Source organism: Paramacrobiotus metropolitanus, unplaced genomic scaffold (assembly GCF_019649055.1).
Source record: "Paramacrobiotus metropolitanus isolate TYO unplaced genomic scaffold, Prichtersi_v1.0 Parri_scaffold0000016, whole genome shotgun sequence".
Classification (NCBI taxonomy): Eukaryota; Metazoa; Tardigrada; class Eutardigrada; order Parachela; family Macrobiotidae; genus Paramacrobiotus; species Paramacrobiotus metropolitanus.
Genome location: NW_026570236.1, coordinates 1240321 through 1266402, shown reverse-complemented (window position 1 = coordinate 1266402; position 26082 = coordinate 1240321). Strand labels below are relative to the sequence as shown.

General features: G+C 42.4%; 5 protein-coding genes and 1 long non-coding RNA gene across 7 annotated transcripts in view; 3 read left to right on the top strand and 3 right to left on the bottom strand.

Moving 5' to 3' along the window:
• The window catches only part of LOC129585153 (uncharacterized), a 29248-nt gene extending 18617 nt beyond the window's left edge, over nucleotides 1–10631 (bottom strand). The window contains exon 1 of one of the 2 annotated variants that reach the window (XM_055477737.1): nucleotides 10351–10631. In XM_055477737.1, the coding sequence (XP_055333712.1) occupies nucleotides 10351–10390 (40 nt within the window). In that variant the 5' untranslated portion in view covers nucleotides 10391–10631. The remainder of the gene's footprint in view (nucleotides 1–10350) is intronic. The other variant, XM_055477736.1, reaches the window with a different exon arrangement.
• On the bottom strand, nucleotides 7568–7970 carry LOC129585154 (uncharacterized). Its single transcript, XR_008689972.1, has 3 exons — nucleotides 7901–7970; nucleotides 7733–7847; nucleotides 7568–7586 (listed from the first exon to the last, which is right to left on the bottom strand). It is a non-coding gene; the product is annotated as an uncharacterized LOC129585154 (long non-coding RNA).
• Nucleotides 10632–10655: 24 nt separating the features above from the next.
• Nucleotides 10656–12437, top strand: LOC129585151 (autophagy-related protein 16-1-like). The gene is made up of 6 exons (XM_055477734.1): nucleotides 10656–10715; nucleotides 10792–11019; nucleotides 11083–11337; nucleotides 11394–11685; nucleotides 11807–11891; nucleotides 12033–12437. Exons 3-6 carry the CDS (start codon nucleotides 11152–11154, stop codon nucleotides 12280–12282), a joined length of 813 nt encoding a protein of 270 aa, XP_055333709.1. The 5' UTR covers nucleotides 10656–10715; nucleotides 10792–11019; nucleotides 11083–11151; the 3' UTR covers nucleotides 12283–12437.
• Nucleotides 12438–12698: 261 nt separating this feature from the next.
• On the top strand, nucleotides 12699–14493 carry LOC129585152 (pyrimidodiazepine synthase-like). The gene is made up of 5 exons (XM_055477735.1): nucleotides 12699–13086; nucleotides 13157–13262; nucleotides 13327–13555; nucleotides 13672–13783; nucleotides 13930–14493. The coding sequence occupies exons 1-5, from the start codon at nucleotides 13050–13052 to the stop codon at nucleotides 14148–14150; spliced, it is 705 nt and encodes a 234-aa protein (XP_055333710.1). The 5' UTR covers nucleotides 12699–13049; the 3' UTR covers nucleotides 14151–14493.
• Nucleotides 14494–17435: 2942 nt separating this feature from the next.
• Nucleotides 17436–23568, top strand: LOC129585243 (uncharacterized protein C56G2.4-like). The gene is made up of 8 exons (XM_055477854.1): nucleotides 17436–17783; nucleotides 20892–21194; nucleotides 21412–21620; nucleotides 21715–22003; nucleotides 22154–22280; nucleotides 22340–22449; nucleotides 22516–22804; nucleotides 23192–23568. The coding sequence occupies exons 1-8, from the start codon at nucleotides 17663–17665 to the stop codon at nucleotides 23487–23489; spliced, it is 1746 nt and encodes a 581-aa protein (XP_055333829.1). The 5' UTR covers nucleotides 17436–17662; the 3' UTR covers nucleotides 23490–23568.
• A 281-nt stretch (nucleotides 23569–23849) lies between these two features.
• Nucleotides 23850–25337, bottom strand: LOC129585334 (uncharacterized). The gene is made up of 2 exons (XM_055477975.1): nucleotides 24893–25337; nucleotides 23850–24776 (listed from the first exon to the last, which is right to left on the bottom strand). The coding sequence occupies exons 1-2, from the start codon at nucleotides 25242–25244 to the stop codon at nucleotides 24118–24120; spliced, it is 1011 nt and encodes a 336-aa protein (XP_055333950.1). The 5' UTR covers nucleotides 25245–25337; the 3' UTR covers nucleotides 23850–24117.
• Nucleotides 25338–26082: the final 745 nt, after the last annotated feature.

The window sequence follows — 26082 nt, the reverse complement described above, 5'->3', positions numbered from 1 at the left end:
TCGAAACCTTTCATTCACGCAGCAGGACGGTGTGGCCCTTTGAATGCGCATGTCCCAAAACGGTGGTGACTCACACCATCTTAATTCTGGACTTCCGGTAGCACTGAGAAGGTCGAAAACAACACTATCAAAAATTAGACCCGTTTTCATGCCCATAGCCAAAAAGTTTTGTTAAAAAATTATTTTTTTGAAATTTGTTACTGAATTAATAAGGCCACTTCTGGTGTGAGTAACCGTGCTAGTAGACGAAGTGTTAAGTTGAACGGCACGCCAGGGTCAGCAGTGCTCGATACGGGATTGGGCAATGGGCGTAACCATAGACTCAGTGCTGAGACGTGGAGGAGGATTGGTTAGCTGCGATTGCCGCCGTGTACGCAGCTGCTAAGGAGCTTCACTGGCCGTGCGCTGACGGTAGTTGGGACTGCCACGGTGGATGTGCAACGCGCCAGCGTAAGGAAGCGGTTGTCTGTGGTGGTGGTTGGCCGTGGTGGCGATGTGATTGGCCGTGACTGGATACGCGCCTTGGATCTGAGCCACATGAGCCTCCGTTAACTGCAAGCCAGTGCAGTGTATACCGTTGCCAGCAATATAGAGGAAGTCCTCGACCGCCAGAAACAAATGTTTCGCGAGGAGTTGGGTCTCAGGATGCGGTGTAAGGCGCGTCTCCATTTAAAACGGGAGCGCGGCCAGTGTTCTGCAAACCCCGTACAGTGCCATTCGCATTCACAGTGGCGGTCGAGAAGGACCTGGAGCGTTTGGTGGAGCGCGGCATACTAACTCCAGTCGAATACGCCGATTTGGCGGAGCCCATTGTCGGACGGTGGAGTAGGCTGGAGATGTGCGACGTGTGCTAATCTAAGCACAGGTCTGAACGACTCGTTAGACGTTCAGAAGTATCCGCTCCAGCGCCTGACGAATAATTCTTCAAGTTAAACGGCGGAGAGAAATTCTGTACGTTGGATCTGGCCGAGGGCGTATGCCTAAGTGGAACTGGACGACCACAGCAAACAGTTTGCGGTGATCAACAGATGCAAGGGACAGCACAGGGATGCTGCTTCTGCACAACCGACTGCCGTTCGGAGTCGCCAGTGGGCTTAGCATATTCCATGGAGCAGATTTTCCATGGCTGTGAAGGGGTGGACATATTTCTTGACGATATTATCTTCACCGGCGCCACGGATGAAGAGCACCTACGCAACCTCAAAAAGGTCATGGCGCGGTTAGCAAAACACAGACTGAAGTTGAAACGCAGCAAATGTCATTTCATACATTTGTCCGTAGAGTATCTAGCTAGTATCTAGCATTTGTTGGACAGTCGTGGCCGCCATATTTCGAAAAACAGTGTGAAAGCGTTGCTGAACATGGGCGTGCCGAAAAACGCAAGTGAACTGTGCGCATTTCTTGACATCGTGAACCACTATGCCAAATTCCTGACAAATCTGTCAGCGAAGAGCGCGTTATCCACAACCAAATGAAAGCTAACATGACCTGGGTGGGGTTAGGGCAATGCGAAAAGCAGTTCACGGAGCTGGAACAAGAGATGCGCGAGCCACGTTTTTGGTGCATCGCGACCCGGTGATGCCGCTGATTGCAGCAGCCGACGCATCACAGCAGGGCATTGGAGCGATGCTATATCGTCGGTTCCTGAGCGGTACGGAAAGACCGATTGAGCATACCTACCGGAGCATGAACTCCGGCGAGACCGGATAGAGAAGAAAACTCTCGCCCTGGTCTGTGGGTGCAAAAAATTTTACCAGTATATTGCTGGGAGGGAGGTCACCATGCTGTCGGACCACAAGCCACTGCGAAACGTGTTCGAAGGCCGGAAAGGGATACCGCTGGTGACCGCAAACCGCTTCAGCGCTGGGCGTTGATGTTTATGACGTACTGTTTTGCCATCGAGTACCGGCGAAAAGAGGACTTCGGATGGATTACGCCAATTGCTAATGCATTTCACTGAGTTGACGAACCAAAGTAATCTGGGCATGCACAACGTTGTCAATACGGTACACACCACACACGGACAATGTGAGACAGTTGCCGGTGTCGGTAGAGGCAATCGCAAGAGAAGCAGCCGCAGATTCGGAGTTCAGCATCGTCATAGAATACATCCAGATGGGATGGCCAAGCATGGTCATAGAGGCGGTGAATCCGTATAAGCGGCTAGAGAGTGAACTGGTGACAGTAAATGTTGGGATATGCGGACTATGATACCGAAGAGGTTGCAGGCGCAGATGGTGTCGTACCTGCATGAGAGTCACCCAAGAGCGGCCAAGATGAAGGGCGAAGCCCGCGGGTACTGCTGGTGGCCTTCGATCGACAGAGACGTGAAGCGGAAGTCCAGTGAGTGCCGTGTATGCACCGAACGTGCAGGAGAAGCGGCGAAGGTTCCGCTGTACCACATTAGCTAATATCCGACGGACCATGGAGACAACTTCATGTTGACTTTGCCGGTCCGTTCCATGACACGATGTTGTTTGTCCTGATCAACGGTATGTCGAAGTGGCCGGAAGTCTCAATGCGACATGCAACCACGGACGCAGTGACTTAGGCTTTGCTGGATATGTTCAGCTACTACGGGCCATTTATTGAGATCGTGCGAGACAACGGAACGCAGTTCTCGTCCGAGCAGGTCAAGGGATTCTGCCAGCAATGCGGCATTAAGCATTTGCAAACGCCACTAGGCCATCCTTAATCGAATGGCCAAGCAGAACCCTACGTCCAGACAGTGAAGGACGGCGTATGCAAGCTCATCGGGACTAGAACCGCTTGCCGGTTGCGCTGAGAGAGTTTCTCTGGCGTTACCACAGCGCGCCTCACGCAACGGCTGGGAAGTTGCCTAATTGAAATGCTTCTGAGTCGGAAGATGCGGTCGACGCTAGATCTGTTAGTTCCGGCGCTAATGACTATTGCAGAAAAGAACAGAGCGCCACCGCCGAAATTTCTACCAGCATCCGTAGGAGAGGGACTTCCGGTTGAACGATTTGGTTCTGGTTCGCGACTGCGGCCGAACCGCACCATGTAGCGCGAACGTCTGGGAAGTGCAGGTGAACGAGTAGATCTGGAGAAGACACGCGAATCAAATACGCCCGCGACAATGGTTACGACCGGCAGAATGCACAGAACAAGAACCAGTGGAAGGTCACCCACCCTCGTAAACACCTATGCAACTTCCGCCGGCAGAAGTGGTCGAGGAGCCAGTTTCACCTGCTTAAGCGCTTACGCCAATGCCATCCATGAAACCACAAGCACAACCGCAGGTGAAGCCACTGCCGGAAGGGAAACCAACTGTCCCGGCTCACCCTGTAGAAGTGCGCAGAACTGGAAGGCAGAATGCCGGAGTACCACCAAAGTTACGGATAAACGAAATTTAACTTTATTTTTATTAATAATGGTTTTGTGAATGAGCGACCCACTGGGAAAGGTGTGACGATACATAGCAACCGACATAATGTTTACGTGTGTAGCCGGCAGGAAGGTAGACGGGCGGACTTTTTGTACAGGTTATCCACTTTTCTGTCGACTGTCGAACATTTCAACTTTCTGCTTTCTTATTATCTGCATAAGCTTATTCATCACAAACATTTTTCAGTAACTGCTACCCTTTCTGGTAAACAACTCTCGTATGAGTATGAGTATGCAATGCAACGCGATACGAGCGTGCCGCCACCATTGCATGTCACATTCTGTGATATCTCTATATTCATACAAGCTTACCGTTCAAAACGTATTTTTCCTGGGTTTTTATGGATAAATCGAGGCGTGGTCAGTACAAGTCAAGCTTAGTATTGAAAAATTCCTAATTTTCCATAGGTGTGCCTTCTGAATTTTGATTTCGTTTAGAAAGCGTCTGTGAGAAGACAGTTCGACAGGTTCTTAAGTATAGAAAATGGAGCAATATAATGACGTTCTTTAGATATTGGTACAGTGATAGTGTGGTACTACAGTACGTTCTTACGAGTAAAACAAATTGTTGCCACGGAGGCAGCTATTAGTGCAGTAATATAAAGGAAAATCGGAATTGCATAGACCATTTATTGAAAAAAGTGAAAAAACAGCCTGTGGTTACAGGTTCAGGAAAAAATCGTGGGGTGGTCCGTGGTTAAATATTAGTTACGTCAGAACGTCCAAACTTCAGAATGTTAGAAATTCAGAACGTAAAAAATTAAGGACGTAAGAACGTTAGAACGTCAGAACGTTCTAACAATAATAGTGTGGCAACAGCTTAGTCTTGGAAAATTCCTTATTTTCCATAGGAGTGCCTTCTGAATTTTGATTTTTTAAAGAAATCTTTGGTCAGGAGAGATGTGGACAGGTTCTTAAGTATACATCGAAAATGAAGTAATATTATAATGACGGGTGGTAGTGGGGTACTACAGTATGTATTGTACATTCCTACGAGCAAAACAGCCTAGGCAGCCTTCAACGCACTAATGCAGAAAAAAATCAGAACTGCACGAACCATTTAAGGGAAAAAAAGTAAAAATATAGCCTGTGGTCATAGGATCAAGGAAAAAACAAGGAATGGTCAAATATTAGTTTCCGTCCAAGATGGTTTTGCCGAGCGCGGAGCGCGAGGCATACCTTGTATATGATAATGCTGATGTAAATGGTGATAACGACCCCGCGGGTGACACAAATGGACTGCTACACGATCAGATGTGACCACGCAAGCAACTGCGTTGCGGGCACTACTTATAAAAATACCATACCGCAACAGGTCCTTCATTTTAGGATACTGATCGTCGCTCTCAATTTGTTAAGACTTTTACATAGATCCCAGACAGAGTCGATTTTAGGAGCCACGTTCGGTTTTTTCGTTTATATTAGATCAGAAGTGTTAGAGCCTGTTCAAGAACCGCAACACGGCTTTTATCGGTCAGGGACAATCTTCTGCACCGGATGAATTTCAAAACCTATCACTTGCAGGAGAAAACGAAACATGGCATACTGAAGAGATTTTCCAACGCAACCGCAGTGAAGAACGAAATATGCAAAATAGTTTGGCAATTCAGTGTATCAGTCGGACCGCTGTACTGTACCATTTAGATCGCAGTATTTCAAATTCACGGTAAGATTGTTTTGTGCTGCGGAAGAATTGGTACAATGATTTACAGAAATTCCTTATGCCGACGTTACCACACTGCACGAGAAGCACCGACGCAGATTTCTGTTTCATGGTCTAATGTTTTTCGTACAGCCTGGTTAGACTAAATTTGTTGCGCAAACGGTTTATCGGTTATCCTTTCAATACCTTATTCGATATTTGGTGGCAGTGCCAACGTGGGTAAGTAAAAATTACGCAGGTAACGGTTCCTAACTGGATGGCTTTCTGGGGTAGAAGATCAATGTTTTTCTAAAGCCCTCTGTTTAATGCGGTTGATTTTATTTTGAAGCAAAAAACGGTCAAATAACCCATACGTACAATGGTTTGGAAGACCTAGTGACCGTCTCCGGCATATAGCTATCTTTAGTGATCGACGCTCGATTTTCGTCTTGACGTACTAACTCAATTCGACCTGGTGCGAAAAATGTGATATGACCACGTTCACCAAAATCCACGTTCACCAGTTGATATGACCACGTTCACCAAAATCTTCGGTCTATAACAGAGTTCATGCATTGCTTGATTTTCTTCGAAATATGTCGACAAGAATTTCCAGGAAAGTTTTAAAACGTTGTGAATTTGGTTAAACATCGTTTCAAAAATGGGGAATTTGACCACTCTACTTACTGTGATAAAAGTTACTCATTACACGCAAGGCTCGCGAGGGCAAGGCCACGTGATTAAATTTCTATGAACACCGGTGTATGTAATAGTACAGACCTGTGACATTGATCTCTTTTTGTTTTTTCCGCATAAAACAAAAACCTTTATCGCTGAGGTTTATTTTATTTTTTACTTTTATATTCAGATTTATATAATCTTTATAAATGAGTTTGTTTAAAGTTCGAAAAAGGAAGTTGTAGCACAAGCTGAGAAACTGCAACTAAGCAATCAAAAAATCCGTTTTTCCTTTGCAGAATTGATATTTGAAATTTTATACACATCTTACGAGGCGCATACCCCAACTCTTGATTCTCTGATCAACCTGTGCGAGTATCGTTAGAATCCTTACAAAATAAGCAATTTTTTCCAAAAACTAACTTTTCCCCAGAAAAAGAACTGGGATTTAGAAATCTCTGAGAAACCAGCGCATACACGATGGCTGACTTCGATCAGAGCGTCAGCATACGCCATACGCATTTGTGCGTAGTACCTGCGACTTGTCTCGCTGCAATTCTGTTGATTCTGTATTGTGTTTTCTCGATAGCTGTCTTACCTTTTTGCCCTATCGCGCGCGCCATCGCCCACTGTTTCTTTGATGCCAATGCAGGCCGTCGATGCTAGTGCGCGCAATGGGGTGAAAAGGTGCGATAGCTATCGACAACCACTGCTTTGTATTCTCGATAAAAGACGGTTGCGTAAGCACGCATCCGTAAATGGACGCCGTAGATCGTACTGCGGTCTGAACAGCGTCTGCTGACGTTCTGAGCGAAGTCTGCCATCGTGTATGCGCTGGTTTCTGACAGATCTCTAAATCCCAGTTCCTTATCTGGGGAAAAGTTAGTTTTTGGAAAAAATTGCTTAATTTGTAAGGATTCTAACGATACCAAGCACCGGCTGATCAGAGAATCAAGAGTTGGGGTATGCGCCTCGTTACTTAGATTTTGTTATATTTTTTGAAACAAAACTTTGGGGGAAAAAAAGATGTTTCGTTCTTATTGATTCTTCGTCTGCGCCGCAGCTCGGCTTTGCCTTCGGTTTCCTTCGAAACGATAGTTTGCACCAAATATAATCACGGTAACGAAAATTTCAACCGTGAAAACTACCTTTTTTATAAAAAGGGCAATGGAATGCTTTTGTTTACTTGCTCCTCCGTTCGCTTCGCTGCGCTTGCTTGCGCCGCAGCTCGGCGTCGCCTTTGGCTTCGCCTTCTGTTTCAGCTACCGTATATTTTAGGTAACGAAAAGTTAAGCGAAACTGTAGGAAGAATCTCTTCGGGAAAAAAGGAATAGAATAACTTCGTTGCTGCCCCGCTCTTTTCGCTGCGCTCGCTCGCGCCGCAGCTTGGGTGCGTCGCCTTCGGTTTTCGCAGATACAATAGTTCGCTATCGTATCATCACGGTAACCAAAAGTTTAGGCGGAACTGCAAGGAACTGCAAAAAATTCTTCTCAAATAATGGAAAATAGAACCCTTTTCTTTTACTTGCAGCTCCGCTCGTTTCGCTGCGCTCGCCTGCGCCACATTTTGGCGTCGGCTACGCTTTTGATTTCAACAGTAAAGAGACATGATGCACTAAAAACTGACACAGTTACGGTACCTTGTTTCAGTTACGATATCGTTACAGTTAGTACTGATAATGCTTAATTTGAGTGGTAACTCTGGTAACGGTAACGTGTAACAATGAACCATCATATTAAGAATAACAAGCCCGTTTTATGGATCCGGTCCGATAATTTTTCGCGGTGTAGGTGGTGGGATTTCATGGTTGCGGGTCGGGTAACAGCTTACTTTTACCGGGACAAGTTCTCGCAACCGTTTCTATAATAAACAATCGTTAGCGTAACGGTATATCGTAACCGCAACTAGTTTTGTAAGGGGATACTATGGCGGAATACTATTAAATGCTACCGTTACCGTAACAGATTACCGTGCATGTAATTGTCACCGATTCGGGTTACCGTAACTGTTCTGCTCCGCTTGCTGCGCTGCGCTTGTTTGCGCCGCAGCTCGGCGTCGCCTTCGGCCCCGCCCTCAGTTTCCGCTACTGTATCATCGCGGTAACGAAAAGCTTAAGCGGAGCTGTAATAAGTATATCTTCAGAATGTTAGGACAGTCGAATGCTCTCGTTTTACGTGCTGCTCCAATCGCTTCGCTGCGCTCGCTAGCGCCACATTTTGGCGTCGTCTTCGGGCAAGCCTCTAGTTCCAACGGTAAAGAGACATGATACACTATCAAAAACTGACATAGTTACGGTAACTTGTTACAGCTAGAGTAGCGTAACCTTTATTACTGGTAACGCTTGGTTTGAGTGGTAACGCTGGTAACGGTAACGCGGAACGATTTACCATCATAATATGAATAATAACAGTGGCAATAATGGATAACAACAGGTAACAGTATCAACGTCGGTAACGGCAGTAATGGCTCTTGACTTTGCTGACTTTCCTAAATAAACGCATAGCTATGGCAACGTTTCAAAGACATATTTCCAACAATCGCTCAAAATACTAAGAATCCTTTAGATTTTGTTTAAAATTTTACAAAGTTCTCGAATGTGCGCTTCCTCAACGTACCCCTTTCAATACAGTTATAATTTGCAAGCCTCGTGAGCGCAAATTTCTGTAGTTCATCTTCGTTGAATACCGCTGTTAGTAATTCTAAATCCCATTCAGATTAGTTTTTTTTGGGATCTTTACATCCACTTTTTTAAGCAAAAAACAAACGGTTGTTTGCGCTGCATCTCGGCGTCGGGCTCAGCGTTTTTATAGAAACGGTCAATTATTAAAGTAAGAGCAACTCATAAAGTCAACCGATAAAGCGAAAAGGTAGCACTAACAGTTACAGAAACCTGAAAAGGTGACAATAACATGCACGGTAATCCGTTACGTTAACGGTTGCAGTAACAGTATCTCGCCACAGTAACCTGTTGCGAAAGTGGTTGCAATAACGCTAACTCGTTACGCTAAGGATTAATTATTATAGAAATTCAGTTATGATTACCCGTTGCATAAAAAGTACTCCGTTACGGGTGCTGTAATTCCCGGTTGAGGTGACGTATTGCGAATACGGTAATTCTGCTGATAGTCTTTATAAATGGTTGCGAGAACTTTTCACGGTACAAGCAACTTGTCACGGGACCCGTAATCATAAAAACCCCACCGGGAAAATTATCGGACCGGGTCCATAAACGGGATACCTCTACAATTGTACGCCGGACTCCCGAAAAATGCATAAGTATTTTGTTTATAACTTACGTTACGGTTCCCAGAAACTACTCCACCCGGGGTCGCTAAAAAAATCCGGACCAAGTCCAAATTTCCGGACCCCCCATGTATTACTACGGCGGGTTCGTCAAGAATGACCCGGTTATAACTTACGTTACGGCTCCTCAAAACCGCCCCAACTGGGGCGCTAAAAAAGCCGGACCGGGTCCAAATTTCCGGACCCCCCATGTATTACTACGGCGGGTTCGTCAAGAATGACCCGGTTATAATTTACGTTACGGCTCCTCAAAACCGCCCCAACTGGGGCGCTAAAAAAGCCGGACCGGGTCCAAATTTCCGGACCCCCCGTACATTACTACGGCCGGTTCGTCAATAATGACCCGGTTATAATTTACGTTACGGCTCCTCAAAACCGCCCCAACTGGGGCGCTATAAAATCCGTACCGGGTCCATATTTCCGGACCCTCCGTACATTACTACGGCGGGTTCGTCAATAGTGACCCGGATATAGTTTACGTTACCGTTCCCCAAAATGCCACCACGCGGCCCGTTCTAAGCGTTTCCACTTGGTCCAAATTTACGGTCGAACACATTTCCCCATTGGGTCCGTCAATTATAACCCGGTTAGGTTTACGATTTTAAACTACCTTCTCAATTGCTTCAGCGGGGGGCTGCGCCCCCCGCACCTCCGCCCCAAACCCAACCCAAACCCAAACCCTGGACCCGGGTGCTCGGTTCTCCGGTTCGCCCCAATACACACTTTAAATTAAAAACGCTTCGCTCGCTCGCTCCCCTCGCTCGCTTGATTAAGTGATATGAGTGCAAATCCGTTTCACAGGCGGCTGAACTGGGAATACTTTGCGTTATGACCTACACATAGTATTCGGAAAACTGCTAACAAAAATCAAAGTAAATCGTTTTACTGAGAAATTAATGCAGACTCACTAAACTGTACCATCTACAGAACCAGTGAACACCCTTTACCAAGCGAGGTAATAATTTTAATCGAGTAAACTGGTCTCGTGCAGATTTCTCGGTAACGTTATAACAATCCGCATGCATATTAATTTATTACTGTACTGCACTAATAAACCTAATGCAGTACCTATAGGCTACAGCATAGTGTAGAATTAACTTTTAAATTTTTGTTTGGCTACGCCCATTGGCCATGAAACATGAAATAATTTTTTATGCATCATGCGTAGTTGTTTCACCTTTCTTTAAAAATATCTGATTTTTCTGAATATGTAGCCGTGGAATGCACCCTGGTGAGCAGTGAAATACTCAGCGTTAATAATAATATGTAATACTATTATTTTTATTATGGTAGTAGATATTATTAATAACTAAAACCTTACTCACAGCCAGGGCCCGTCTTTCGGTTGTCAGAGTTGGCATGCGACGAACGCTGATAGCCAGGAGGTGTCGAACATCCCGCGCACAAATGCAACAGCAACAGCAGTATTAGCAAACCGCATGCGGACCACAGCCGCCACAAATCAATCGTAAGCCTCATCCTCGATCTGCCCGCAAACATCGCAGTTCCCACACAAAATTACTGTATAAATATGTGTATTTTGTTAAGTACAACTAATAATAATAATGTGGCTTATGCAGCACACACGCTTTGCAGGTAAAAACCCACCCTCTGGCTTTTACAACGAGTTTCTTGCGCGCGCTAGGCAACCGCAGCTGCAGCTGTTCCTGATTAAGTCTTCTTAAAGTACGTGTTAAAGGTGATACGTACTTAATACTTGTTTTACTTAAAAAGGAATGAATGCATAATCACAGTATACTAGCGGTGGTTGTTAACCACATCAGTGCACCGAGCGAGGAAACGCGGGCCGTTGCTCAGCACTACGCCACCAACACGGAAAGCTCATTCCTCCAGAGCCTTTTCGAAGCTGTTACTCAACCAGCCAAATCGTCTGTAAACGGCACAAGCCAGCTGAAGATTGGGAAGAAGTCCGGTTTCGAGTTCATCCATCAGCTGCGCAGTCATTCCTTCGGCTACCAAAGCAAAAATCGTGAGGCATAAAAGCGATAAACGATATGCCAAACAGCTAAGCTAAGTAGCGGCATTTCTGCAGGATGCCCATGAAGGTCCCGTAAATGTCGTTCGCTGGAGCCCGACTGGACAGTATTTTGCCACTGGTGGAATGGGTCGCAAAGTAAAGCTGTGGGAAAATGTCACCGTGATAAGAAGCCCCGAATGTCGTGGAACCTTTAGCGGGCCGAACGCTTGTATTATGTCGGTTGATTTTGACCCTTTTGATAATTTCGTTATGGCGGCTTCTGGTGACTCGGCGGTTAACCTTTGGAATATGTACAATCAACGCCTGAAGGTAACGTAGTGTTGTCTTGGCTAAAATGCGATTCATGATTTTATGTGTGATTTCAGTACAAGCTCACGGGACATAGTGGAAAGGTGTTGACGAGCAAATTCTTGACAAGCAACCGAGTAGTATCGGGAAGTTATGATCGCTCGTTGAAAGTATGGGATCTCAAGAACGGATCGTGTGTACAGAATTTTCTTGTCGGTTCGAGCTGTAATGATCTGGTGATTTATGGAAATCACAATATGATCAGCGGGCACTTTGATGGGAAGGTCCGCTTCTGGGATACGAGATCTGTTATCAATGAGAATGAATTGACGCTGCAAGGAAAAATCACATCCCTGGATATTTCGTCAGGTAAACGATGCACATATACACGAGATTTGCGCCATTTTGGTTAGCGTACCGCACTGCATGTCTGAGTACGGTATGTAATGTGACTGGACGGGCTGCTTTATCAATAATCGTTGTCTTCCAGATGGATTGTACGTGTTAGCCTGTTCCCGAGATGATTCTCTTTCATTAATCGATGTGCGGCAAAACGAGACCCTCTTTAATTTATCGTAAGACCCAAATTTTCTGTTCACCCGAAGATAAGCAACTCTACGGATATTTAAGTTGGTTAATACATGTGAAGGAAATTAAATTTTACAGTGTCGCTTGAGCAAGGCTCTTCTGCAGTTTTTATATTGTAGTTATTTTAGAGCGGAGAATTTCGTTGTCGGTCGTGATTGGTCGCGTGCGGTTTTGAGTCCCGATGGACAGTATGCTGTAGCCGGATCCAACGATGGCGCACTGTATGTTTGGATACTGATATTCGGTCAAGTGGGCAAAGTGGAGAAAATATTGAAAGAACACTGCACCACCGTCACCGCTTGTTCCTGGCAACCTCAGGGATATCAGCTCCTTTCCTGTGATCAAACTCAAGAAGTTATTGTATGGGGTGATATGTAGCAATTCTGTGATATTCATACATTCTGCATTTGTTTCCATGCATGCGCCTTTCAATAACATTGACTCGTAAGCACACTTTTCTTGCCATATTTTGTATCTTTTGTTGAAAGTATTTGCTACTTAATGTTGAACGCTACAGAAGGACTTTGGTAGTACGGGCGTTACCATTACAACAAAATACCATCATAACAAAAATTAATAATCATAACAAATAATCATAACAAATCATATTGCAGACATATTTTATAGTTGGTCCGACTTAGTCGCATGCATTATCAAAAATTTATTTACAGTGTTATCGATAAAGATTATCGAAAATGCTGGTTGAAGACAATCAGTAAACATGCACAACTAACGTTAGAATGATTACCTACCGTCGCTACCGATAATGCGCAGTATTTCTTTTATCATGTTGTCATGCTGTGCTAAGTCGTACAACGTTAAACTCTTATAATATTATTTGTTCGCCTTAGAGTTTAGACTAAATTTAATATTGCTTAGTAATGGTTCGTGAAGACGGAGATAACCGCAGGGCATTTCGTTTTACCGTCAGACTCACGTTTTTCCTTCGTTTGATACGACTGCGTCGAACATATGTGTGCTGTATGAAGGCGCATTTAGTACCCTAGTAATCAAAAACTTTTCCAGCAGCTGCTGACTAAAAACTTCTCCGAGATCGCTGCATTATTCGAAAATATTCGGCTTTTGGAGTACTTGGCTAACCTGAGCTACATTCTGTGGACTGCATAAACTAAAATTAATCAAAAATGGTTGCCGGTGCACAATCAAAAGCCCTTACGAAAGGCAAGTTCACTTCATATATGGAACGGCATTTATTGCCCGTTTGCTCCAATCCACTGATGATTTATTTCAGGATCACCGTATCCCGAAAAAGCCAAGGAGAACTTGCGTCTTTTTAGCGGACGATTTTGCCCGTTTGCCCATCGTACACGGCTTGCGCTTAACCACAAGCAACTCCCGTAAGTAATTTGTTGTACACAGTGACTCGATAATGAATTACATTTTAGTATTTTTATGTTGCAGATACGAAATCGTGAACGTCGACCTTAAAGAGAAACCAGAATGGTATTCTAAAATCAGTCCACTGGGCAAAGTTCCGCTGCTAGAGGAGGCGGAGGAGCGCCGCACGGCTGAAAGTCTTATTATTGTGGAGTATTTGGACGATAAGTACCCCGACAAAAACCCAACACTTTCTACCGATCCACTAAAGCGCGCGCAGCAGAAGATGGTTGTGGAAGTAATCACTTCCAAGGTACGCGGGTTTACCCATATAGCCGGGTTTGCATTAATGTAGTTTTGGAAAATATTGATGTACTGTAATACCGTAGGAATCGGTAGGATATCAGAATGCGGTTTTTGTGTACGTAGATAATGGGACCGCATCAGCAGACAATTTTAAAGGGCGAGCCGGAGAACAAGGAAGCGCTATTGAAAGCACTGGACGAAATTGAGCAGATATTCCTGAAATCTTACAGCGGGCGTAAGTCACAGGCTATATTGCCTGCTTATGTACAACGTAGAGCGTTTTATGTTTATGTTAACGTATCATTCAGTAAACTTATAAACTTTATGATCGATGGTAATCGACTTTTTTTTATTTAAATTGGTAAAAATGCTCTTTTCCAGTCGAACCAATTTCTTTTGTGGACCTAATGATTTGGCCCTGGTTCGAACGATTGCCGGCTATTGAACAGCTGCGAAATATGCAGTTCCCCCGTGAACGCTTCCCCGCCATTATGGGCTGGTGTGATCGGATGCGGCAAGAGCCATCAGTACAGAGCAGCGCTCAACCTACGGAAGTGCATTTGGAGTGGTACAAAACACGAAATCCTAATGTCGGTTTGTAATAAACATTTTTTTAGAAATACAGAAATTTTGCCCATGCATTTCATTAAACAGAATAATCGTGTCAACGATCCTTTGCACTGCACGGTTAGTTTGTGATCAGTCACATCCCATAGAACTGATAGAAGTATGCATGTACATTGTACACAGCATCTGTACCTGCACATTGCCGTAAAGGTTGAGTAAAACAGATTTCGCTATAAACTTTGCATAGAAATTTCCTTATGTGAGACGCCTGGTGAGCCAAAAACAATATTGGCATGATATCTTTCAATCATTATCTGTCTAACAGTAATTATAACTGTCAAGTAAGATTTAATATCCCTTGGTAAAATAAATTCGACGCAACCTAGTGCATGCGCTGTCATCATTACGAACCGTCGGAACCGACACAAAAAAGTAAAAATATAAAGTAAAATAAAGCAAAGTAAGAAAAAAAGGTTGCAACGTCAGGGAATACGCTAGGGTAGGTTATATAGTTCGACAATATGAATGCAATTCTGCAACACAAACTTTAAATTATGCAGTATTACTCCAGATTAATTCAACGATTAATTAGTGTACGGGTTGGGCTTTTAATAGTGCATTATCCCGTCGGCCAAGCTCCTCCACTTCCCATATTTTTTGTGTAGGATTTTTTCGCAGAAATTAAACCGCACCAGAGTGCATATATACGAGTATGTCTTCAGTTACGATAGCTATAAGCCGGTAACATCGACAGCAGCGGAATAATTTTGATAAATGGCGTGGACTGGCTTCCAGTTAGCACGCATATTGCGTATGATCGTATTGACAGGCCACCAAACACGATAAGTCCATTCGATACATAAATATCAATAAGCCAATTTTCTCATGTGAATGACCCATGGTCACGCTCACTTCTTCCTGACAAAGCATTAAAAATCAATGCCGGCTCTCTCTACATTTCAAATAAAAGTGCGTATGTAATATATACTTACGATGAAACATACAACGAAGCCAAACGTGAAGAAAACATTGAATTTCAAAAATGCCTTTCTTCTGGAGACAGCTGAAATTCTTTATCACATGGTACGCCGTTGATTTTTTAGAGCAAATCATATTGCATTTGGGACAAACCTCTCAATCGCTTTATGTTGAATTACAAAGTACGCTGCACACTAAAAATAATAATAAAACAAAACTTCGTGGAGCAGATCACGTTCAGTCTGCAGTCATAATTCTTTATTAAGCACATACCGCCTAAACTGAAATTTTTTTTAATTATAAAATTTGGTTTTGTAAAAAAGTTGTTCGCAGGGGATTGCTAAACTTTTAGTGCGCATATGAGCGAGCTAAACGTAGACAAAACCTGCTTAAGCAGTAATTTAAAAAAATTTTACGGAATTGAAAAATTAATTCACAAATTAAAACCGGCAACTTGTAGGTGGTACGTGGGTTATCTGTCAGGCTGCTTCGTGACACCACTCGTGTGATACGTAAACAAAATTAATATGATTTTTTTCTTTTAAAGTATCCGTGCTACATGATTCATGATCACTTGCAACTGCACGTAAACGTATTATGCACCTTAATCAGGCTGCGTTAATTTACTTCCAGAATAAACTGAAAATTAGGTCGCATGCGACTACATTCTACTGTAACATTATCGATTAGAAATCCGCCTCCTCCTGTGAGGATGTTGCAGTGTGATATATTTCAAAACGCTCGCACAGTATTAAATCATTTTAATCTTTGCATGCCCTACATGTTTATAGCCCGCATGGCATTCCTGGGCTAATTAGATTAATTCGGTTGTAATTCCTGCTCTTCTGTTCCACATTCCTGTTTGTTTTAACCATAAATCTTCAGCCGCCGGTGCCCACACTGCAGGCCGGGCGCATACACTTGTGGGTCTGTATGTGGATAGAAATTGGATTTGTGAATGATATTGCCGTTAGTAAGATCGGCTGCCGGCTATTGAGCAGTTACGCAGTATGTGATTTCCGAGAGAGCGCTTTCCCAACAATTTACACAGTGGTGTGACCGGATGAGACAAGAGCCCGCTGTCCAGCGCACAATGAAAGCCAGAAACCAAAACTGTATACATACTGAATTAATGCAACTACTTATAAACGCTCATACATTTAAACGGCCGTTGTAATTCCCATGCATAGCTGTTAAAAACAACCACGCGTAACAACATAAAAACTTCATTATAGCAAAATTTTAGGATTGAACGTGAGCTTGATTAATTGATCTATAGCTCAAAGTTTTTGATTGTGTTAAAGTTTTCACATCAATTTCAAAAAAGATATTACGTTCTCGTGAGCTTTCCAGCGCGTATCGTAAAATTGTAGAATAAGGTTCAACGACCAGTTTATTAAATCCTGTCTAAAACAAAATATTTGTCTCATACACATAATTCTGTAAAATATGTATGTCATTTTAAATAGTGTCCAGCGCAGGCATTTTTGCGTATGTGTACTGGCTTTTGCTGAATAGAAATAAATTTACAATAATAATCTGCCGCTCAAGTACTGCTCTTTATTTGAGCATCAAATAAAATTGCCCCTGTGCTTCAAAGTATTATCGTTATCCAATCCATTTGGTTTTAATATTGATGAATGTTTTCCCACATACAAAACTCCCTCATCATCCCATCCATCAGCGGCAACATGTTTGTTATCGTTGAAGATCATCTCCAGGTGGTTCATATTTGCCGGTACAGATACATGGTCACGCTGCACTGGTACTGGATTTTCCACTGGTCAGTGATGCAGCCAATGAAAAGCCGAATTTCCACCCAATTCACCACCAATAATTCTGTCCATCGCATTCTTCGGACTTAATCTGTAATCCGGCAGCACATTATCCGCACCATCATCATTCTTTATCCGAACATTTCGCACATTGTTCAGCAGCAGTTATACCTGTTAAAAACACATCTATCATGGTCAAATTTACAACCATTATGTGCCGGTGTGTTTAGGCTGAACGGCCCGCCACAATCAGTTTATAAATTGTCGGCCCGCCCTTTCTAAGTAATAGATCATGATCCGAGAGCGCCTCATCGTTCACGTCGTATAAAAATGAGGGGGTGTGTCTAGCGCCAATAATACGGCAATTACTTGCGAATAGTCATAGCAAGCCGGACGAGTCATTCCATACGGCACAAACTACTCAGTTCTGAAGAATTTGAATTAGGTATAATTTTACAGCTTGTAAATGTATGCAGTGTCGCCTGCGGCTATTCGTGCGTCAACGAATGGCACAGCATTAAAAGGAGTTTTTTTGTCTGTATTGAATGCGGTTCGTGAATTGCGATAGACGAGTGAATGCCCAGCTAACCGTAACACACAAATATCCATGCGAGTGATTCCTTCACAGACCGCTTGTTCGAGTTCATATTTGCGAAGACTAGCTTCTGTATCGCGCCACAAGGTGATCACATCATACCGCCCACTGCCTAAAACGGGCAATATGTTGTTGTTTACCTGGGTATGGCCTTGAGTCACATGTGGATGCCCAGCGCCGGAACCTATTATTTACGAAAATGATTAATCAGTTTTTACCCACTATTCCTGTTTGTCTGGACTGCCGGAATTTTGTACAGATTTTTAGATGGGGGAAAACTCGGTGCCGGATAAATTTATTGGTATTAATTATTTTTACTGGTAAGTTGAGTGCTTCATATAAATTTAACTTTTTTTACAACGAATTGTTTTCGAAAAGCGCAAACTGTAATCTAATTTTTTTTGTGAGTGAGGTGGCTGTTATACAGCCATCTCATTCACAGAAATATGAAAATATACGAGAACATATGAAAATATATATAAATATATACAGGTGGCTGTAGATATGAAAATGCTTTGCTAGCGGCAGTTATATACTCGTACAAATGGTTTACCTGTTTTTTTTTGTACGGTTTAAGCTTATTCATTTAATCTAAAAAGATAAGCAAATTGACCAACATGTTACATTGGGCCGGCACGGCAGAAAAAGGATTTAAATATCTAATGAATAATTAAGAACGCACCTGTACGATAAAATTATCTTTGACGTCGCTGTGAGTCGAAAGAATATTATGCGATATTGAATAACTGCATGATAGCGTCTATTTAAATAGAGAAGTATAATTCATGACTTCAGGTGAATGCAAACCGTGAAAATGTGATGTAAACTGATGACATACATAAATTACCAATGCATAATAATTTGGCTGTAGACGGCATCTGGTAAACAGCATCATGTTCTTCCGTCTATCATGGGCATAGAACCTGCCTTTCTGAACTAGCTTAGGTCCTGCCTTTCTGTATACCGTAAGTATACAAGAAAGCACCTTTAGCAGTTTTGGCCCTGCACAGCAGGTACACAAAATTCACTGTATTATGATATAAACTTTTCTAAAATAAAATTAAGATAGTAATACAAAGACACAGATAGTTACGTTTATTTATTTGTTATGATTATCAGCAGATAATACAATTAGCATAGGTTTAATTTACGCATGGTTGCAGACAGTTCTTGTTAATTATGTTTGGTGAATTTCGTGTTTAACTCATTATGTTTTGCATCTTGAATGAATGTACAGAAAAGCTAATTGATCAGTAACGAGGTTGCATCAAATCTAACATATGCGTGTCGCATTTCTGGGACGCAAAACTGACAATTTCACATACATACTTTGCGCGCATTTAAAATTAGACAAACCAGCATGTTTTTTCAAACTTTGACAGAAGACAGTTAACCGCAAAATATTCTCATGACAAGTTGATAATATGCTCTTGACCAAACCGTTTAAAAAAGCATGAGATTTTCCTTGATGGAGATGTGTGACATGGGGCATTTTTGAAAGATGGCACCGTTTGGCCCGGCTGGTTATCTGGCGATTGCACATGCGTGCCGTCCTGCCAGATCTGACGGAATATGGAATTAATGTTCATTACATGCGCTCGCAAAATCTTAGCCCCAATTACCAACTGACCGCTGACGATTCATAAATCACTATCTTTGTCTATGCAAAATGTCAGTAAGAATCTAAAAATAATTTGCAAAAAAGCTCATCTGCGTGTTTCTTTTATTTGATTTATATAACTGGAACTCGGACTATGTGCGTTTGACTGAGGCCTAAGTACAGTAGTATTTCTACTTATACATTTACCATAAATTTGTCAAACTATGAATGGCATAAGGTTATCGTAGACGGTGACCACGGTAGCTGCGTACACTTACAGAAAACAAGAACCGTATTCAGAAGATTTTGGCCATGATAACGCTAAAAAATGCACGCGTGGGCTGTTCGAAAGGTAAAAAGCTAGATAACATTTCAAGTCCATCTGACTCGCTTTACTTTTCGTGTGCAAAAAACAATAATTGTATTTGGCTTGAAATAACATTTTGTCCGCAAACCATGTAGATTAAGTATACCAGCGGCCCAGCCTATATTAGCAAAAGGACTGTAAAATTTAATAATACGGTGGATGTTGATGAAATGTACTTGCTCAATTGGTTGAATGCTCGCATTACACAGGCGTACAGAAGAGGACATTGTTTTATTGGTGTAAACAATAATTATGTCCTGACTGAGTTGCGCAAATTAAGTACAATCGAGTTACGCAGGGTGAGAGTGGATTGGAAAGTTGTGTTACGCTGTAAGCTGTAATGTCTCGCTAGTGGACATGTCACCGCACAAATTAGTTCCGGTCAGAGGAAGCAAATTATCAATACATTAGGTCCCACCGTCCCACAAGAACGCTGCTATAAAATACGGTACTCTGCACACCTACCTATGAGCGGCAACAGACTCTTTACAATTCTGTTACCACATTTTTCTCCCTAATATAATATCGATACCGTAAAAATCTGCTATGCAGTCCTGTAGCGTTGAAGTCCACCAAAATATTCAGTTTACAGAGCGACAGTTTAGTCAATACGGTTTTTTAGAATCACGTAATCGCATCTCGAAAAAATTAGTGCAGTACCGAGATGGCGATACTGGCGAAGGTGCCAGAGTGTAATTTATTTTGATGTGCACATATGCGAAAGCAATACTGGTTTATTCTTTTTTTGGCTAAAGATTCAAATTTTTTTTTCAAATTTTTCAGTTTTTTGGCTAAAGGTTTATTCTCTCTTTTTTTTGGCTAAAGGTTCAAATTTTCAAACCAGCGTGAATGGAAACAGCAGACAATTAACATGATTTTACTTATTTTTTAAATTCAAGCTTATTTATTTTTATTCTTGAGCTTCTTGAATTTATTCTTTTAAACTTTTTCATTGCAGATATCACACTTTTACAGACCGTTAAAATGTGCGCCATAATTCACAATTGTATGCACCAATAAGTTAAAAAAAGAACGCGTTATAAGCTGACAAGTACAGTTGTGCAGGTACAATACGATACATATTTTTGTTATTTTTTGTCTCGGAAAAGACAGTCAAACAGCCAGATGATATTTAAAATTTTGTATTATGAAATAAATTAATTTTGTCGTTTCATCAGCAATTTTGTTTTATCTGCCAACCGTGTTAATTAAACTACAGCGTTACAATGCTTAATGCATATGCAACCGTATCTGTATTTTGCGTGCGCGTCTTTCGGGCTGTATCAAATAACAAACTTCAATTTTTTTTATAAAGAATATTCGAGCATGTCTTATAAACATAGCAAAGCAATTTTTTTCAACTTCATAAAGGCGGTTTTTAATGCAATCATTATGCGTTATATCTGTGTTTGTGTGTACTGCACAGTGTATAATAAATCCACGTTCTTTCTTTATTTTTAGTGATAATTTCCCTAACGGATGCTCAAAGTGCCCGGGATTGTCAAATTCAGTTCCGGAAGGCGGGCAGTTCAAAGTGCCTGGACGAAGTTATCCAGTTAGCAAAAAGCGAGACAGCCTATTGGTTTGGTCGAGATCTGGAGAGCCGATGCGATAGTACAGCGCAGGCTGACATTACTAATGTCAACTGCTATCTCGGATACACCGGCCCGAGAAAGTACTCCATCATCCAGAAGATCTTTTCAGTTGATCCCCAAATCGACCATTTTGACAGCTATTTGACTGTCACCTATGCATCCCCTGAAGGTCAGTAAATTTTTCTACTACGAAGGTATCGAGGCAGATTTTGTAAATTTTTGTACAGAGTACTACGAAGAAAATGCAAATATTTAGAAAATGCAAAATACTGATTCTGTACGTACTTTGTACCCGCATTTACTCGTATGATTTACTGTTCACAATATTTTTATTAGCTAAGATTTTTCTAAAGCTTCACCATACAACCAGATTCATTTCGCAACAGGAAATTATACTGCCTGTGGTGGCGACTTCCGAATGCCTCGAGCCGGCGTGGACGTTAATCCGGATATGCCGGCCATGTGGGCGTGGTATTACCGCAACCCTCCCACTTTCAACTTCCCGGTGCAGGCCAGCACGTATTACACCATCGTAATCATGGATGTGGCTTCCGGTGACGTATTGGGAGCGGTCATTAATTATCCCGTTCCAGAAGTAAGTTTTACCGGCGTTTATTGGACAAACGTTCTTATGATTCTTCTCAACGTACATGTTTAAAAACCTTGTTCAAAGAACTATTTTATCCTAGGTGGCGGTGCCATACACTCCTCCCATTAATCCTCGCAACGTAACAGCTCCCGGTGTTTTCGTGGTGTTTCGGCAAGCGGCCGGAAGTATGCAGATCAGCCAGAAATGGCTGAGTATTATGACCGCCACTGATTCGGGCAAGAAGTTCGACCTGTCCAATTTTGCTTTGGATCAACAACTACAAGGCCCGGTTAGCATGAACATTATGAACGTGGACAGAGATCCGTGGTCAGCCGAACAGTACGCACAGCGGGGTGGACCGAATTTGTGCGCACAATTTATTGCGGAAGGTAAAATTATTTTTTAAACGCGGATGCTTTTTGAATTTTTACTACGTATCTGTATTTTTACTTTGGGCATTTCTTAAATTTAAAAAGTTCATTCTCCTTGTGAAACATTATTCGTTCATTTTTTTTTCATTTTGTTTCTGATATTTTCAGGTTTAAAAAAGTTTCCTTATTTATTTCTTCAAAGTATGACCAAATCGACCATCGACAGTTTCCTTGCACTGCAGTTTACTTCGCCAGCGTCAACCTTTTCGGTCTGTTGCGAAGATTTTGCCTTCACGTAAGTGTCACAGCAGGTTCTTAGCGTTTCCGGTTGTGAGAGTGCCTACTATCTTGCAGCGACACCACGGTGACCGTCAACCCATTGAACGACGTCAACATGCCACCTTTACTTATCCGCGCTCAGCCGGCTGTCGGCTTAAAGGTCGTCTCCGACAACAGCTCTGCGGGTACATAGTACTTCACGAGAATCTTTTTAAAGGAGGATCAAATATTTTCAAATCTGATTTTTCTAGGGCGTTTATATTCTTTAATTGCACTGGACCCCACAATTTCTAACAACGGCCTAGCCACGCCCGATAAACCATTTGCCCATTGGCTGGCGATGAATATTCAGCTGGGCACTAATGCCAATCCAATACCGGAAAAGAATGTGGTGTTATCATATTCACCACTTGTTCCACCACCACAGTCACCGCCTCATACAGTATTTTTTCTTTTGTTTGAACAACAAGCACCAATTAGTACCGAAAACGTTGTGGAGAGGTATTCCGATCCGGTGTGTGCCGATTATCTAAAAGGACGGTAAGGAAAGCATGTTCTTTGAAAATAAATTTCATTGCTACTATGTACTTGAAACGTGTACAGCAAATCGATTAATTGCTTCGGAAAATAAATATGCACTCGATTAAGTAATCAGTATATCTACATTAAGCACTGGATACGAAATTTATTGTACATACATACTGATATTTGACAATAAAATGTTTGCAACACCAAACTGAACTGGATATAAAAAAGTTCTTTCGATACTTTGGGCAATCGTTCGAACGCTGTCATATGAAAAAGTCATCAGCCGACCACAGACGTCGAGTGAACGAAATTGTTGGCAGTGAAAATAAATCTACGGACATGTTGAAATTTTATTTGAAATGTTATTTTGCTCCATGAATATCAACGTGCTCCTTGCAGGTGCCTGTTCCAGATTAAAGACTTTATTGCTGCCAACGGGCTGATACTCCGTGCAGCCAGTTGGATTAACGTCATCAACGACGCCTACTCACGCTACTGGCTCATAAAGAGTGGCCAAGTAGAAACTGATATTTGTTCGGGTCAGCCCGTTTATCACGTGCCTTGTTTAGTACCGGGATCCAGCCCGGGAAAGGTCATTCTGCTCGGTTCCGGATCGTCGGTGCTGATGGCACCGACAACCCTGAATGTTGTTATTGCTTTTCTATTGTTAGTTTTATGGAATTGTAGAAGCATTTAAAAACATTTATCTGTCGGCGGGGTTGTACGTAACAGTGATACTCGCTTCTGAGCTTAATAAAGGTCAAGAGCAATTACAAGGGCCATATTATATCCCGTGCCATAACATTCTTTAAGCACACATAACTGGCAATACTTACAATGTAACTGGCAATCGCTAAAAGCATTTGCAGTTGGCCGCCGAAGAAGGGTTGTTACATGTGTCGCTTATTGAGAACCTTAACGGCAAATTTTATAAAGCCAAATTTGCGATGACTGCAAGTTAGCATGATGAAGTTTACGTATAGAACAGCATGTCAGTCCATATATAAGTTACTGATTTTCGACAATGTTTCGTCCCCTTTCGAGTGCCCTAGGCTTTGACTTTACTTTAAAGTGTCGTACAGAATGCAGCATCCATTATGTATTAAATAGTATTAATACCTGTCGATCTGTACATAATATCATACGGCGGAAAATGCGTGCCTTTTAAATGGGGTTTACATGAACATGTACGTAATTGTCCATGAATTTACAATAGAATGCATTACAAGAATCCACAAATTAAACCAATCACTGCACATTTTTGTTTATTGAATAATATTTTAAATTAAAACGATATCACCAGACGGTATCACAGGAAGTGAAAGCTATCCAGCTTGAGAAGGCAGAATCCAGTTTTCCAGTTCATCTGCAGAGCAGCTGAAGAACGGATGCTGCAGTAATGTATCGGCCGTAGGGCGATCATTGGGATCTCGAGCCAGACACTGTTCGATTAAATGCCTGACAACAACCGGAATATTACTGGGGATCGTGGGTGACCCTCCGCTGCCGACAAAATACACAATCGCCAGTTCCCCCGTCACTGCCGTGACCGTGCCACCATTCTGCTTGAGGAATCTTGGAAGGGTTCTGGTTATCATTTGGATCAATACGCATCCTAGGCTCCATAAATCGCTTCGTCGTCCCAGTTTCTTCGTTTCACCAGCAGGTTCGACTTCTACTTCGGAACCAGTTATCGTCTCTGGTGCCATGAAGGCAAATGAGCTGGCTTTATTGGCAACATCTCCACAATACATGGACGTTGCTGTACTTGGCAACAACTGTTTGAGATTCACAAGGCCACCAATTTTCAAGCTGCATGTGTTCAGATCTAGAGACGACAGAAAGATGTGGTCGCCCTTGAGATCCTTATGAGCGAATCGCTGATCGTGAAGATAAGCGAGACCACTGACCAACTGATGGGTCCATTTTTGTACCAATATAGCGGTGAGGGAACTCGTCTTCAAAAGGTCATGAAGTGTGCCGCCTGTAAAGCAAAACCGATTACGGTTCGAACCTCGGGTATTCCACACTCATCAGTGCCACAATTAGTGTATGTATGTGCCATGTCGGTGAAGGAAATTAGTAAAACTGTTTACGTACCCGAGCAAAATTCCATTACGATATGATACTGAGGAACACGAGTGAATTGGCTATCCAACACGTTGAAACGGGGAATCGCGGATGTCTTAACCATACCAATTTCTTCATGAAAGTGGCGGACAATATTTGCATGGTCAAATGCAAATATCTTTTTGGTCGCCCGTGCCAGTAGCTCTACTTCACGTTGTCTTTTGCTGTCATCGTGGTCCAGATATGGAACCTTAACGACCACGATTTTCCCGTTGTCAACTTGTTTCCCCAGGAGAACCTTTGCCTGGGCACTTTCACTTAATACGGTGGTAATTTCCGTGATAAAAGGGTTTTGATACGAAGCGCACGTTAAATCTGCCATTATTTCCAAGACTAACAGTGTGACATCAAGTAACAATTCAAAAGGTCCACCGCCAACTGTCGTGCAGTTACCGTCCTGTCTGCGTTAGTGTTTGCAAAGTGCCGACTATGAAGCATATATGTCCTTAAACTAGTTTCATTTATATGCCTCGCACGTTCAATAACAGCAAGTTTATTTTCCAAAAGCGATGTAATATAGATAGCAATCTGTGTCATGCACGTCGTCATCGTTAACCGCTGACGTCATTAAACAGATACTTCGACTAGTCTGATTTGTATGATGCCGTGCTTCGTTCGACCTTGCATGAGTGGCAACAAGTAGGATTATTTATGTGATAATATAGCTCGGCATTATTATAAAGAATGACACATACCGGATGCCACTATTCAATAATACCTCTTAGTAGCTTTACGAGTAGCTTGCATCCTATCTGACGTATCATTCCTGTTTGGAACTGAGTACTGACAGTAAAGCAATAAGTGCAATAAATGATAAGCACAGTTGGTGATTTTCTGGCACGACCATACTGTTACTAATCTTATCAACACCTTTTTCGTTGTTTCCGTTTTGACTTCCGCCGTCCACAACGATATAATTCAAAACCGCAATTATGCTATCAGCCCTTAAACCGTGCCACGCTTCCGGTCATTTCCGATTTTATTTATTATGGTTTCTCAAAGGGTGATCTCATTTTATGCCACTCTGAAGTCATACGCACATTGACTATACCATGCCAAACTTGTGCCGATGCACGGCACTTCACCCCGTTCATTCATTGCTACAGCGTGGCCGCGTAATTGAACAAGCACCCCCTTTATTAATAGCATTAAAACATCGA